This window comes from Felis catus, chromosome D3 (genome assembly GCF_018350175.1).
Source record: "Felis catus isolate Fca126 chromosome D3, F.catus_Fca126_mat1.0, whole genome shotgun sequence".
In the NCBI taxonomy this organism is placed as follows: Eukaryota; Metazoa; Chordata; class Mammalia; order Carnivora; family Felidae; genus Felis; species Felis catus.
Genome location: NC_058379.1, coordinates 46,568,073 through 46,585,547, shown reverse-complemented (window position 1 = coordinate 46,585,547; position 17,475 = coordinate 46,568,073). Strand labels below are relative to the sequence as shown.

The window sequence follows — 17,475 nt, the reverse complement described above, 5'->3', positions numbered from 1 at the left end:
AGTTGGGACACTTAACCGACTGAGCCACCCAGGCACCCCTAGTAATTTTTAACCAGAATGATAATTGTAGAAGCAAACAGCACTACTTGGTGATTCTAAGTTTCAAGAGGGCAGGAAGCATAGCTTGTGCTACTCATGTAACAGTGCTCAGCACATCATACATGTTCAGTAATTACTGACTAGACCAATGAATGAGCAAATGAGGATAGATACACTTACTTTTAAAATTATATATATATTTATATTTATTATTTATATATATTACATATATATATTATATATATATTTATATATACTTTCAGACAAAGAGTTGTAAGAACATAAAGAATTCCCAGATGCCCCCTACCCTGACTCCTCAAACACTGTACTACATTTGATTTCTCCTTCTCTCTCAAAAGATATTTTCTCAATGGCTAATGGCTAAAATAAGCTCCCTTAAGAAGTCCTTGAGTGTCAGAAAAAAAGAGTACAAGATCACAGAAAATGCCAGAGCTCCTATCTTGACCCAAGAAGTTGGACCATTCTGCTGCTCTTAATATATACATTAATGTAGAGCTTCAGAGAGGGGAGTGTATATTGATGTCTCAGAGGTATTTCACATGAGCTTTGAGCCCTCAAACATGCAAGTATTGCGCAAGTCCTGAGAGGAAGATTAGAGAGAAAAACAGAGGATAGTTGAGCCAAAGCAAAAGGCCAAAGTACAAGCATAGAACATATTTTAAAAGAAGGATAAATTCTAGTAAGTCCAAATTTTGGAGATCGAAATAAAAGTTAAATTCCACTTCTGACTTGAGCCAAATGGAAACAAAGCATCCTCAAGGATGAGAGGGAGGGAGGGAGGGAGGGAGGGAGGGAGGGAGAGGGGGAGGGAAGGAAGAGAAGGGAGAGAAAGACTGATTCTGGCAGTCTAGAAAGAACAGTGTATGTTATAACTTATCAGCAACAGACCCTTCTTCATTTAAGGTTTGGAAGGAAATACTTTTCTGATTATGAGTTTTAGTTAATTTCCTTTTTGAATTTTCATTTTTTTCCAAGTAAATCCTATCTACCAAAGAAGCAAATTTCTCCTGGAAGTATTACACCAATAACCACATAAACAAAAGAACTGGTATCTGTATTAGACACAGTCTTACAGAAGCTGTTAAAGACTCATTTTGAGTCTATAGCACTCAAGATATCAAAGCTACAGAATCCTGGAAAACTGTTTTGGACAAACTAAGAAATTAGTTTATATTCCTTGGACATATTTGGTACATATTCAGGCCTTCAATAACAATTTCCTAAAAAATGTAATTTAAACCAGGTATATTTCACTTTAAAGGTTATTACACTTTGATTCTCACAAAGTATGATCTATCAATCAAACTGGCACTGGTAATTTCTCTATGACAGAATGATCTTGAGACAAGAGGATGAAACATTGACTTCAAGTCTAAAACTACACCTCTAAACACACATTAAGTACTTGTGGTTTCAATTTCCTAAGCAAAAATCAGTATCAAGCCCCAAAGAAGCGCCACGGATTTTCAAGGCCTGAAATATGAGGCACTGTAAAAAATAATAATAAATAAAGGGCGAGGCATTACTGATCGTGTCCATTGAATTTTGAAAGCCATTAAAAATAATGCTTCAGCATACCTGACAATTCTTGTTTTACAAATGAGAGCACAGCCAGGTAAACCTGACAGTCAGCTATGATTATCTGCCTCTGAAGCCGATCAACCATGGAGGGGGCGGATTTTCGGACATCGACCTGTTTGGTGGAAAGAAAGGACACACTGATAAATCACACACACACAAAAAGACTCCAAACAGCTATTACTTGACTGTGCAAAATAATTTCACACAGGAACGATGAAACACGGAGCTGAAAGCCAAGACCAGATTTATACTATATTCCCATGAAATCTTGCTCTGTTAACAATACGATGATAAAGAACACTATAACTCATAACTCAAAGGGGCACCTGGGTGGCTCAGTCAAACATCCCACTTCAGCTCAGGTCATGATCTCATAGTCTGTGAGTTCGAGCCCCGCGTCAGGCTCTGTGCTGACAGCTTGGAGCCTGGAGCCTGCTTTGGATTCTGTGTCTCTGTCTCTATCTGTCCCTCCCGTGCTTGCACTCTGCCTTTCTGTCTCTCAAAAATAAATAAACATTAAAAATTAAGAAAAAAACCATTTAAAAGAACATTATAACTCAAACATCCTAAGGGATTAACAATGAAGCTCCTGGGAAACCATGAAGAAAACACAGAAGTTGAGTTTGACCTTTTTTTTTTTTTTTTAAACAACTGAAGTTCTTACATATCCAAAATAAAAACCACCAAAGGTAGAAAACGTTCCCCAAAATAGCTAACCCCAAAAGCCACCATGCAGCCATCTACCTTCATTATGTAGGAGGAACATTAGGATTCATTCCTTATGGATTACATTTTAGTTAAGGAGAAAATGGCTTTGAATAAACCACAAACTGAACTCAAAATGCAAGCCATACCTCTAAGGTGACTACCCCAATAAAAGAAGCAAAAAGTAAAACCAAAAACCCCACTTGTTATCAAATGTTGGTCCTTATTGTGAAGAATGTTTTTAAGTGAAGAAAAATCACCCTGAAATAGAATAATGCATTCTTAATACAAAGTGAACTTGAACGAGATAAGCTAAATTAGCTTTCATAGGCTGTATCAGTGATAAAAGAAATGATGGGATCTTCACAAATACGACAATAGCATAACTAGTAGACAAAAAAGAGTGAACTGTTTCCCTTTTTTCTAGATTAGCATAATCTATTATGGTCACTATAGTTGCAAATGTAGTCCCAGAACTCATTACTTTGCCTAGGCAAATGTCAGTCTATTGATGCTTCTGTTTCTTTGTAATAACTTCGACTGTGTAGGGTTGTTAGAAGGGCTAATGAGGCACTACACGTGAAAATGCTTTTTAAATTGCAAAAATCCTTTACAAATGTTAATTACTAACATAGGTGTTAGGCATGGCATTAGATACAGAGGACAGACATGTAAATAAGCTTATAGTCTAATGAGGGAACACTGCCTTCGTTACCATGTAATGTAGCAAGTGCTCTGAAGGATAAAGTACAGGGTACCATGGGCACAAGTAGAAAACCTACTCAACAGGGCTTCAGGGCTCAGGCAAGAGTCCTTGGAGAACACGATCTAGGAAGAACTCAAGACAGAATAGGAACCAGGTCAAAAGGGAGGAGGATGTTTTAGGCAGAGGAAGAGTGCTCCATCAGCCACTGTAAGGAGTTTGGACCTTACAAACTCCTTTGGGGGGGGGGGGGAGAGGCAGGGGGCAGGGACATTGAAGATGAAGCCAGCAACATATTATTTGCATTTCAGAGACTATATTCTGGAGAACCAATTCAAGAACAGTGAGAGTTACCGTAGGCAAATGGGGATGGTGACTGACCTAAAGAAATGGCAGGAGTGGGGAGAGAAGTGGATGAACTCAGGAGGTATTTTAGAAAGAGGCAACAGGACTCAGTCATTTATTACATGCAGGATTTGGAGAAAGAGCAATCAAGGAAACCTCTGGCCCTTCCGCAGCATCAGGAGACTATATTCTTGGCCCATCAGTGGCTTCATCATAGTGGACACCATCATCAAGGGCAGAGGTAAAGCAACCTGGATACGAAGGAGCCAAAGAAAAGACGGGTGGCTTTGGGGGACCATAACCAAAAGACTGGTTTGTCAACTCAACATGTAACACATAGCAGACCCCTGGGCACTCCAAAAATATCAGGGTAGGAGGATGCCTCTCCAAAGACCAGACTTTGGCACTGAAAGGTGAAAACAAAATCAGGAGAAGTGAATTGCAGTGCTATTGTGACTTTATTTGTAACCAAAGGCTGGTAAGGCCTGAGAAAATTAGGTAAATAGTTGAATTCCTCAATTATGCCCAAATGCAACATATTTGAATTACAGATATGAAAGCCTCATTACATAAGCTCTTACCACAAAGCCCATTACGGAAGAAGAGAATCCTAAAATAGCAAAAGAATTAATGTACTTAATGGTTCTAATGACTGATGGGGTTATGCGGGATTCTCTTGTTTTAAAAAATACATTTTACATAATCAAAAGCCGTAAGAAACATGTAGTGCATTCAGTGAAATCCTAAATATCAAAAACCAAGTAAATGAGCACTGTCCTAAGTAAGCAGCACCCAGTTCATAACCTAAAGACATAGTACTTACATTCTTCTTAATTTTATTCTTGATGGTTTCAATTACTCCAGCCTCTTCACTTTCACACAGCTTTTCTGTAGTTTTTAAGTCATCACATGCCAACTGCATTTTTTCTTCTTCAAATGTCATCATGGCATTCTTCCAAGAAAAAAATAAGGAAGAAGTGAATGAACCAGGAAATGTCTGAAAATTTAGGCAATTTATTACAACAAAATCCCAAACGAGGAAAAAAAAAAAACAAATTATTTGTTGCAAGTAAAGGAATCAGAATGTTACAGCATACCCTAATCATTTCCAAGAAATATAATCTCAATATGAAATAAGAATATACCTCTACTACACCTACATGAAAAAGTATATGGTAATAAATATTCTTGCAATTACTGTTCTACAACCTTTTATGTTGTTATTGAACACAGTAACAAAAGCCCTGTATAATTTCTGATTAGTCCACTTCACTCAGTTTTTATACCAATGTCTCACTGAAAAGTCCATTCTACCCACACATGGACCCCTGGGCTCCATCACATACTGCACAAAAGCCTACTGAAACATCAGGTAGCAGGTGCTCCTTGAAAAACATCAGTCTTTTCAGGGATGGCAATTCCAAGGGGTTCCCTTATTTGGAAATCATTTTACATTGTCCACAGTGAAAAATTCCACTGACAGCCTGTTTCCAGGCACCTGATCTGGTAGATTTTTCCAGACCACATTTGACTGGGTAGGGGCAATCCCCTTCTCTGCTGAAAACCTGCAACTTTCACCAGGGAGAGTAAGGTTTCTGAGGGTATGGATGGGCTCTAGGGGCAGACATGACACCTGATTCTTGGAAGGACCTAATGAACTCACAGCTGGCTCTCCATTCTCTATCCATTCATCAAGCCCTCCCCTTGGAATGGAGCACTATCCATTCTAGGCCTCCTTGGTAGGACTCTAATATACTCTCCCCTTGTAGCCAAACCAGACAACAGCCATCTTTGGTCAAGTCCCCCGACCACACTTTCTTTCCAAGCAGACCCAGCTCTGCCATAGCCTCCCTTCCCACCTTCCTGCTCCACCCTTTGCTGGGTCTCCCTCACTGCCTCTGCAGTTAAGTGGGTATTCATGTAGTGCTTCCCACAGAGTACCATTTTCCTTAAAATTGGAGGCTATGTTTTCCTAAAAACAGCAAGCCTTAAAAATTTTGTCATATTCCCCAGCAGTAAGAGGAAATAAATAGCTTGAATGAAAACCTATGTCACCAGAAGCTGGTCTGGCATCTGCAGTTGGGCACTGACAGCCTGTGTAGGACACATAAATTTGCAGATATCTTTCTAGATTTGAAATCTAAATGTTTTCTCTATTTTACTTTACTTGATCTCTACACATGATATTGATTACACACACACACACACACACACACACACACACACACTTGCTATTATACCATTCTAAGATAGCTATTTTTAATTTTGTGTTGCAAAGTGGTTTGTGGGATGTTATACGTATTTCTGGAAAAAAGCATCCAATTTTCTACATGGCTGAATTTTCTTTAAAAACCCAACTGCAACCTATTCCCTTCAATTCCTAAATACTAATATTTAAAAATGTAATAATAACTAACAAATTTCAGCTATGCTAATTTAACTTGCCTTCCAGTCCACATTTAGTCAATGATTTTCAAGCACACCTTTAGTATCCAAAGCCTGATTTTTTTTTAAATCTTTACTGCAATTTGTTTTTTTTGGAAAGGTCTTTCCAATTATATATAAAAAAATTTTTTTTTGATTGAGAAAAACAGAATACTCTGGAAGGTATAAGCATTTTATTTTTAAAATTAAGGAAGAGTATATCTTACAGGTTTTGGTTAATAGGCAAAACTTGATTCCACTTTTAAATGCTAAAAGATCTCTATCTACACAGCTAGTCACTCTAAGACATACTTTATATACTTGTTTCCTTCACACCAACACCTCTCCCCATACCAACTTACCAAAAAACTGACGAAGCTGGCTCCAAAACTCATCAATGGGCTATGATTTCTGTTAAGGAAACAAAATTACGTTTAATGTATACTTTCATAAACATTTAATGTATTAGATGTTTAATATATATTTCTAATAATTGGAGACACTGTAAGGTCTCAAAGCTGATTAAATTACCCTAAGAAAAAAGTTCGAGGCAAGAAAGTTCAGTCTACCTGACAGAATAGAATCTGCCCTTGATTTTTCAAAGCAAGACACATAAGTCAAATTATAAGAGGCTGCTTTAGTAACAAACATGACATCTACAAACACATGGCCAAAGGAAGATGATCAATATTCATCTTAAAAATGCAAAACATGTTCAAAACTTTACACACATAAAGTAACCATAATTTTTAAAGTAGATCAAAGGGTTTTACCACTGAGCCAACCTTGAAAACTCCCTCATTCCAACTAAAAAAAAAAAACAAAAAAATAAAAAAAAAAAAATCTTGAAGAATGCCTCCTGAGAGTCAGACACTCCCCCACTGTAATATAGTCATTATCCAATTACATACATAAACCAAACAGAAACCAAATCAAACGAATACCAATTCAAAAAATATAGGAATATAAACTTTCAAAATTCATAACTGTTACAAAATCTAAATTTCCTTAAGTTGCACTAAAAGAGAAAACAAGTAGTAACTGCCTTCTTAAAAATAATTTTATTGGGGCGCCTGAGTGGCTCGGTCGGTTGAGCCGCCAACTTCGGCTCAGGTCATGATCTCGCAGTCCGTGAGTTCGAGCCCCGCGTCGGGCTCTGTGCTGACAGCTCAGAGCCTGGAGCCTGTTTCGAATTCTGTGTCTCCCTCTCTCTCTGCCCCTCCCCTGTTCATGCTCTGTCTCTCTCTGTCTCAAAAATAAATAAACGTTAAAAAATATTAAAAAAAATAATTTTATTGATTTTTTATATTATGTAGATAGCATATGGTCATTCTAAAAAAAGGAAAGAACAATACATTTAGACAATCCCCTATAGGAAGTTTACTTTGTGTGCAAAGTGTGTCTGGGGAGGGGTGGACATGCACATTTGTATATGTGTGTGTGTGTGTGTGTGTGTGTGTATGTATATACGTATGTATGTATACACACACACACACACACACACACACACAGATATATCCAATGAATATATCCGATGGACATCTTTGTACCTGTATCTTTTCAGGAAAGTCCAATATATTCTTGGGATAAACTGCTAGAGATAGCATTACTGAGTCAAACAGTATGCACATCCATTTTCCTCTAGGGTCAGGGGAAGAGAGAGAATGTAAGTAAGGGGGGAGGGCGGGGAAGTCCTGAAGGGAGGGGAAAGAGGTGGGGCGATAATGAACCGATTTATTTGGAATATCAACCTTCTGCTACATTTTTTCCCATCTACTTAGTACTTACTCAAATTCTACAATAAATAACTTGTTTACCCCCATCTAATAGGATACTAAGCCAACAAGAAGAGAAGTAGGAAGATCAGTGCACTAGTGAAGAACCCCCACTAGCATTCATACCCATAAACCAAGCTCTAGCGGCACGTGTACAGCACACGATGAAGTCTGCTGTCCCTCCGTTCCTGCGCGATGTGGCAGCACAGATGGAGATTTTCCCATCCACAGCTCTGCATGGACATACCAGTATAGGCTCCTACCCAAATGTGGTTTGCATATGAGTATCCCCTCTAGAATGTTATTTTCTGCCCGTAGCCCTTATCATCCTGTCTTACACACAACAGGCATTCAACAAATATGAACCAGTGAAGGAATGAAAAATGTAGAACCCTGCTTTTCAGGAACAAACTCATTTCAATCAAGTGCGGATTAGCGTGGCTTTCCCCTTTCCTTGCTTACATGTTAACCACTTTGCCATGTGAAAAACGAAAGAAGCTGAAGCTAGGGATATGCTTCTTGTTCTTGACCAAAATTAGGTTTCTGAGAGCCAAGGCTATTAATTATTCATGGTACTCTAGACTGGCCCTCAGTACTTCCCATACTGACTTAGGTGAAAAACCAGCCCAATGGACATGCTCTTCTCTCTTTGAAGTACAGTCTCTGCCAACCCCACAGCATCTGGCATGTTAGACGGTGTACCCAGTACAATGAACCGATCGATAAACGTGCAACCTCTCATATGCTACACAAGACCTGTTGTTTTAAGAATTTAACAAGGTTTGGGGTGCCTGGGTGACTCAGTCGCTTAAGCGTCAACTTTGGCTCAGGTCATGATTTCACGGTTCGTGAGTTCAAGCCCCACATTAGGCTCTCTGCTGTCAGAGGGGAATTTGCTTCAGATGGTCTGTTTCTCTCCTTCTCTGTCTCTTTGCCCCTGCCCCACTCTTGCTCAAAAATAAACATTAAAAGAAAACTTTAAAAAAATGAATTTAACAAGGGTCACTTGACTTTTTAACCCTATGTTAATTTACCTTATCTTGATCAATTTTGGCCAACAGATGTGTTTCTACATAAAACTTACTCATTTGGGGGATTTGGAAATGTTCCCAAAGGGTAGAAGTATCATTACTTTAAAACTGAATCTAAGGAAGAAGAAAGAGGCTCATAGCTCACCTCAATATGCTCATATTAGGAACCAATAAACAATGATCCAAACACAAGGGGAGTAAGGATATCATGTAAAGACCAAGTATAAAGGTAAGCATTAGAACCAAAATACAAACCTTCCTAAATACCAGAAAGTAGATAAAACAACAGAGGTGGGGACAAGTGAAGCCGACCACATGGTGAAAACCTCCCTTATTTAAAGAAGGGATTATGTAAGGATATATATACATTTGCTAATATTGAAAAAAACAGATGGAATAACTTACAATTAAAAAAAATAGATACATACAAGGTAAGAGAAGGAAATAGGGAAGAAGAAACAAGGATAGAAACAAAGCTTCTTTGTAGACGCTTTGTTTTGTAGATTAGACTTTGGGATCATGTAAATATCGCTAAACAGCAAAATTAATGTACCTAAAGGCGAATCCAGTTGGTAAAATAACCACACAGAACTATTCCAAGGGACTTTAGAACACAATAACCTGACAGTGCATTTTCATTATGAGATATTCTTAAAAATAGACCCCAAAAGATGGCAAAAATATTTTTTTTCAGTAATCACATTCTCTCCAGTCAAGTTGGTATTGCCATTCTAAGGCTGCTGGGGATGTAGTTTGTGACAAAGCGATGGGTAGGTATGTTGCTGTTTGTTGGGACTCAGGACTTTGTGCATAGGAAAAAGAATGTAGCTAATTAAAAATCCTATAGCTTAGGATATAAAGTCTTGGTTTTATCTTTTTAAAAAATAAATATTTCTGTCTACTGAAAAAGCCTATAAGTAGCACCACCAGCAGCCCTGAGCGGGTCTAGCACCCTCTCTAAATACATTAAGTAAAACAGATTGTGGGTCTTTGAAGAAATGGTTGATTCTGGGTCAGGGGTAAAAAATGTTCCAGAACAGCCTGGAGTTATCTTATTAGAGCAGAAAGCTAGGAAGTTTAAAAGCTATATTAGGGTTTTGAAGAGGTTCCCACTATGCAAACATGGAACAATAATCCCTAATGAGAGTAAAAACAGCAATAGTTTGAAACATCATATAAAGTTAAACCATAAATCCAAAATGATATTTTAATTAACAACAAGACTACCACCACCACCAACACTGCTCTCGTTGCCTATGGAGGATCTTAAGGAACCAACGCATTATTTTGAAAACTCATTAAAAAGAGAGTAAGCATTTATCCCGTCTTTTCTCTATGGACTCAGAGTAACGAATTAGTTGGGTAGGAGAGCAGTTCCTCCACAAAAATTTCCTGGGATAATAAATGAAAAGCAAATGATAGAATCAGTATCTCATTGTGGATCTCCTCATGAAATAATGGGTATGAGAGACAGGGGAACATATTAAACACCACCATGCTGATACAATCAGCAATATCCAAGCTGCAGGAAACTCTATAGGACAAAGATCCTAGTTTCCTCAATGACAAGAAAAAAATATATGAGTAGAGGGAAAGAAACTGAAAGGGAATCTCTAAAATAAAAGGTTTAAAATACAACAGACACATAAAACACATATAAGAGACATATGTGTGTATGTATGTATGTGTGTGTGTATATATACACATATATGTATGTATATGTGTATATATACACACACACACACACACACACACACACACTCATACATACCCATAACAATGAGAATATGAAACAAAAATCACAATAGCACAAAATTACTAATTATCTGTAAGGATAACTCTAACAAAGACATGCAATACTGCCACACTGAAAACTCAAAACATTACTAAAAAAAACACTGAAGACCTAAATCAGGATTTCTTAACATTTGAGTTAGATAACTTTTCGTTTTGGGGGCTGTCCTATGAGCTGTAGCATGTTGAGCGGCATCCTTATCCCCTATCTACAAGATGCCAGTAGCACACAGCCAACCTCCCAACCACAGATGTGACAACAAAAATGTCTCCTAATATCACCAAATGTCCTCTGGGAGCAAATTGACCTTGGTTGTGAACCACTAATATAGAGAGATATAATTTTTATGAATTAGAATTCAATATTGTTACAATGTTAATTTCTCTAAACTGATTTACAGCTTCAATGCAATCCAGAACAAAATCCCTGGGGTGTGTATGGAGGGAGGTGGTATTGAAAAGTTGATTCTAAAATCTACATGGAGGGGGACCTGGCTGGCTCAATTGGTGGAGCCTGGACTCTTGATCTCTGGGTTGTAGGTTTGAGCCCCACATTGGATATAGAGATTACTTAAAAATAAAATCTTTAAAAAAAAATCTACATGGAAAGGACAAATACTTACAATGGCCAAATCAAATTTGAAGAACAACAACAAAGCTGGACACCTGACATCAAAATTTAATCAAGAATTTCTATTCACTCATAAGAGATTGGAAAAGACAATCACAGATAGTTGCAATCCACTTATTCAAAAAAGCTGATCCTCAGAATATATGAATTTCCCAGAATCAGTAAAAAATGACAACCCAGTAAAAAACGGGCAAAAGTCTTGAATAGGCACTTCACTTTTGTGGATATCTGAAAGTCAATAAGCATATTAAGCAGTGCTGAAAAACAATGGAAAATATCAATCAAAATTGCAATGAAATACCACCACACTCTCATCAGATTGGCCATACTCACGAGGAATAACATCACCAAGTGTTAATGAGAATGTGGAGCAAGGGGAATTCTCATACATTGTTTAGTAATACCTACTAAAAGTAAACATATGCCTGTCCCATGATCCTGTAACTTCATTCCTCAGTATGCATATGTATACACAGAATTATTATGCCCTCAAAAGACATGTATGTCATGTTAATAGTACTATTCATAATAGCCTCAAACTAGAAACAGAATGAATATACTGAAATTATTTGATGCATTCAATGAAATGGAATAGTTCACAGCTATGAAAACAAACTACTGCTAAGTATAATAACATGAATAAATTTCATACATAATCTTGAGTAAAAAAATCCAGGCAAAAGAGTATATGATTCCACTGATAGGAAGTTGAAAACCACTGTTTGGGGTACCTAGGTGGCTCAGTCGGTTAAGTGTCTGACTCTTGATCTCAGCTCCGGTCTTGATCTCAGGGTCATGAGTTCAGCCCTGCATTGGGCTCTGCACTGAGCTCCACCTGAGGCATGTAGCCTACTTTATAGGAGGAAAAAAACAAAACACCTTCTGACCTCTGACAACAGAGGTCAGAACAGTGGTATCTTTGGGAGATTATCGACTGAGGAAGGAGCTCAAGGGAAGATGCTGGAATGCTGGAAATATCCTATAACTTTATCTGGGTTTAAGTAGTAACACTGTGATGTTTACAGATGTATACATTCCTCACTATATGTAAACTTTTCCTTATGAAAAAGAAAAAATTAAAAAGAAAAATCTGATAAATGATTACTGCAGGCATTTGATGATATCAGTGAATCCTCATTTTTTTTAGGTATGGCTACATTTTAAAAACTATTTTTTAGAGGCGTATTAGAAAAGTATTTACAGGGGCACCTGGGTGGCTCAGTCGGTTGGGCATCCGACTTCGGCTCAGGTCATGATCTTGCAGTTTGTGAGTTTGAGCCCCACGTCGGGCTCTGTACTGACAGCTCAGAGCCTGGAGCCTGCTTTGGATTCTGTGTCTCCCTCTCTCTCTCTCTGCCTCTCCCCTGCTCATGCTCTGTCTCTCTCTGTCTCAAAAATAAATAAAACATTTAAAAAAAGAAAAAGAAAAGTATTTACAGATAAATTATGACTGGGATTTGTTTCAAAAATATATTGAGGGGCACCTGGGTGGCTCAGTCAGTTGAGTGTCCGACTTTGGCTTAAGTCATAAACTCACGGTTGTGAGTTCAAGCCCCGCATTGGGCTCTGTGCTGACAGCTCAGAGCCTGGAGCCTGCTTTGGATTCTGTGTCTCCCTCTCCTTCTGCCCCTCCCCCATTTGCATAGTTTCTCTGTCAAAAATAAACATTAAATATATATATATATATATACACACACACATATATATACATATATATATATATATATATATATATATATATATATATATATATAATTGAGGTAAGAGGATTTAAAAGTGGTAAGTATAGATAAAACAAGATTGGCCATCACTTAATTACTGAGGTTGGCTGACCACAACATGGGGATTGATTAAACTATTTTATGTACTTAAGAAGATGTAGGTTATTTTCAAAATAAAAAATTAAAAAGCAAACACAAATAAAAATCCTCTGCAAAGAGGCCTTTTGGAATCCTCTTCGATGAGAAGGCTTCTTACGGTCATTACCACCGTTTGCCTTTTGAAAATGAATCATCAGTAGTAATAAAATGGCTCCAGATTTTTTTCTGTATAAAAAGGCAGAAAACCTATTACAAATACAAAGGAGCAATTGATCGTCTTTTCCTCAATTCATCAACACTGCCAAAGTTTGAAGAAATGTTTCTCTAGGATATTAAAACCTAGACTGATGAAAATTTTATCTCCTAAAATACAGAGGAAGAAAATGTATGCATCTGATTCTCAAAGGAATATTTTTTCCATTAAATAAATGGGCATAATTACTATATGTCAGTCCCTAACTGAACATGCTTTTCTCAAAGATTTTACCTCCTAACACAATGGTAAATGGCTTGAAGTTTTTAAACTTTTGATTTTTGAAAATGTTCTATATTTACACAATGTTGAGTTCTTAGAAGAATTCTCCAAAAGGACTTTTCTCCCTTCAAATGTGCAGGGAGATTGGAAACTACCCAGGGCCACCGGAAGCTAATCAGCCATGGCAACCATCCTCACCTTTCACTGCAGCCCTGAGATCCCAGATTTGAGGGTCAAAGAAAGAATCACATAAATTCACTCCCCACTGCTCTTAAGGGTGCTGTGCCTTTTCTGTGACCCAGGTTGCTCATGTGACCCATGTTTTAAAAATCACAGTTCCAGAGGACGATAGGAGCAATCAAGGTATTGACTGCTTTTGTAGATGCCTCCTTGCCTTCAGAAACAAAAACAAAACCTTTGGTAACAGGTGATATCCTCTGCTCTGTGTGGTGGTGTTTCCATGGGCACTAGAGTGGGACAAAACTGGTTCAGTACTTCATCTTTCTTTCTGAAAGTAAATAGTGCCAACAAAAGAAAAAGCTAAGTGCATGAAGCCATTCATGCAACATCATCCACGATAGGAAAAACCTAAGTTTAAAAAGCTGTCTACATAAGGGAAAAGCTTCATGACATGGATTTGGAAATGATTTCTTGAAAAGCACAGGTAAAAAAAGTGAAAAATAAATTGGACTATATCTAAATAAAAATTGTACAAAGTACATAATCAACAGTGAAAAGGCAACAGCAGGCCACAGACCAGGAGAAAATATTTTAAAATTATCTGGTAAGGGGTTAACATCCAGACTACACAAGTAACTCCTACAACTCAACCACCACCACCACCACCAAACCAATCAAGAAATGGGCAAAACGGGTGTCTGGGTGGCTCAGTTGGTTAAGCATCTGACTCTTGACTTCGGCTCAGATCATGATCTCACGGTTTGTGAGTTTGCGCTCACAGTGTAGAGCCTGCTTGAGATTCTTTCTCCTTCAAGATAAACTTAAAAAAAAAGTGGGCAAAGACTTGAAAAGACATTTCTCCAAAGAATATATATCAACAGCCAATAAGTACACAAAAGATGCTCGTCACTGATCATTAAGGACATGCAAATCAAAACCATAATGAAATACCACCTTACACTCATTATGATGGCTATAATGAAAGAAAGAAAATGCAAGTGTTAATGAGGATGTGGAAAAACAGTAACCCTTGTACACGGTTGGTGGGGGTGTAAAATCATGCAGCCATGATGGAAAACAGGCAGTTCCTTAAAACATTAGAAATGAAATTATTGTATAGCCCAGCAATTCCAACTCTGCGTATATGCCCAAAAGAACTGAAATCAGGAACTCAAACAGATATCTGTATGCCCTGTTCTAGCAGCATTATTCACAGTTAACCAAAATGTGGAAATCACAAAGGCAGACGAATGTATAAAAATGTTGTATATACATACAATGGAATATTATTCAGCCTTAAAAAGGAAAGAAACTCTGACTCGTGCTGGAACATAGATGAGTCTTGAGCATGTTATGCTACGTGATATAAGGCAGTCACAAAAAGAGTACTGTGTGATTCCACTTACAAAAGTACCTGCAATCATCAGATTCAGAGAGATAGGAAGCAGAGTGGTGGTTGCCAGGGGCTGGGGGCAGGGAAGAATGTTGAGTTGTTTCATGGGTGCAAAGTTTCAGTTTTGCGAGATAAAGACTTCTGGAGATGGGTCAAACCATAATGCTAATGTGTTTAACTAAAGGGCACACTTAAAAGTGGTTCAGATGGTAAATGTCATGTATATTTTATGACAATCAAAAAAATTGTTTGAAAATGTACAGCATGTCTGTAATACAATCAATGTCTCATGAAATAACCACATAGAATCTTACAACCTAGAAAAATGCCTGTGACAGAATGTAATGTACAAAGGTTCCATGTACACAGTGTTCCAATATGTATAGACAATAAAACAATGAAAATACTTGCCGGGGGGGGGGTGCGGTGGGCAATAGGATTCATGGTGATTTTATCCAATGATTAAGTGTATGTGTGTGGGAGGATAAACACTCATGACAACAACTGCACTAATCATCTGTTTCAATAACGTCATTGTGGACACTCTCCCTACATTCAGACACCTTTTACAGAGAAAAATGCATCATTTAAGTCAATTTACTTGCTCTAAGTACTCTGTGATTCAGTTGTTGCTTTGATACAATTTCTCAACAGAATATACCATCCAGCTAACCAAACAGAATAATGGAGCAATTCAAGAGCAATAGACAAAGCCTGCTTCCGTGGGAGTGAGGTATTCACTGAGTGGCAAGCTGAGGTCTGGAGGTGCCTCACTGTGGCCCAGGGTACTGTTAGCACAGGGCTAGCAGACAAACAGTCGCAAATGAAGGGAGAGATACATACAGGAGGTTGCTCCCTCAAACAGTCTCTGTTTTCCAAAAATGAATGCATAGGATTTGGAGATTTCCTTCTATATTAAAGGCAGTAGGCCATCAAATAAAATCACAGGATTTCTTGCTTTTTGAACTAATTATCTTATTTTTTTTATCTTTAAAATGAAATCTTCCCTCTATCAAGATGACTATTCCCACCCTGACAAGAAAAAAACTAAACTCTTTATTCCAAGGCCTTTTGAGGAAAGCTGTGGTAAAAACTAAAATATGCCGAAGCCAGTACTAAATAGACAAAGCCTTGAACAGTCTAAATTTCACAGGACACAGGCCACCTGACTGTAGACCTCATAACTTGCACTTGTACTTCCTGGGCTATTATGTCAATTTCACTGTCCTATATTCCAAGCCCTCTTTGAGTACACCGTGTTAACAATCAATAGATGAGATTAGTCTGACTCTTCTGCAATGAAGAGTTTTCCAAATAGACTGGCCTTACTTTTCTACACCACTCAGAAATGGGAAACACCTTTATGGTGAGCTAGCTGAAAAGCTCAATCTTGATCTGAAGATGCTGCAGCAACAACACAGAAAGGAACATCTAGACTGCCAGGGCCAGAGAACATGCCAGTTTTTATCACTCGCCAACGAAAGAGACCGAAAGATTCATCTCTACTCCTACTGTGACAGCGACAAAGAACAGCAACATTTCCAGCCCCTTCTTGCTCTTGCATTTGTTCAATAAACATGCGTGAATGAGAGCTGCCTTCCTGTGCAGAAAAAGAAAAGGGGCCTCCATAGTGATGAGGAAAAAGCTCAGACCCACAAGTCTAAGAAGAAAAGTACCCTCTTCTCTCAGATGGCAGTCGAGGAAAATGAATGAAAAAGTTCACTTAAAATGTTTCTCTTGACATGATTTGTAATAGTTAACATTCTTCAAAAAGGAAAAAATCTAATTTATTCTCAAAGCATCTTAGTTAAGAAAGTCCTACAAAGGTTTCCTTCATGTATAACACAAAGCATCCATAGAGGTCTCATATACGAATGGAGATCATTGGTACAAAGTTCCCTTCTGAAGCTTGTTACAAGGGCATCTGGGTGGCTCAGTCAGTTGAGTGTCCGACTTTGGCTCCGGTCATGATCTCATGGTTCGTGGGTTTGAGCCCCGCGTCGGGCTCTCTGCTGACAGCTCAGAGCCTAGAGCCTGCTTCAGATTCTGTGTCTCCCTCTCTCTCTGCCCCTCCCCTGCTCATACTCTATCTCAAAAATAAACATTGGGAAAAAAAACTTCGAAGCTTGTTACAAATCAGGTTATAATATAAAATTCATTGTCATTTTTCTGAAAGTTAAGTCACTTCCACAGGAATAGCAATGGATCTATCCCATTCACTAAGTTTCATCCTCCAGGTCCATGCACCCTGCTGCTCCACAGCTTCTAAGTCTCCGGAATAAATTTCCAATTTTATTTTTTTTAATGCTTATTTAGAAAGTGGGGACAAAGAAAGAGGGAGAGAGAATCCCAAGCACTGACAGCATGAAGCCCAACCTGGGGCTTGATCCCACAAACCACAAGACCATGACCAAGCCAAAATCAAGACTTGGACGCTCAACTGGCTGAGCCACCCAGGTGCCCAATTTCCATTTTCAAAGCAGCTTCCCGTAGCATAGAGTTGATTTAGAGCCTGTTCACTGGTTAAACTGTCAACCCTATTCAAGCCACAAACTTAT

At 38.2% G+C, this 17,475-nt stretch overlaps 1 protein-coding gene across 1 annotated transcript in view; it reads right to left on the bottom strand.

Moving 5' to 3' along the window:
- The window catches only part of TTC39C (tetratricopeptide repeat domain 39C), a 107,932-nt gene that overhangs the window by 54,971 nt on the left and 35,486 nt on the right, over positions 1-17,475 (bottom strand). Inside the window, exons 2-4 of the mRNA XM_003995073.5 lie at positions 6,181-6,229; positions 4,218-4,346; positions 1,639-1,753 (exon numbers count right to left, since the gene is read on the bottom strand). Of these exons, the coding sequence (XP_003995122.3) occupies positions 1,639-1,753; positions 4,218-4,346; positions 6,181-6,229 (293 nt within the window). The remainder of the gene's footprint in view (positions 1-1,638; positions 1,754-4,217; positions 4,347-6,180; positions 6,230-17,475) is intronic.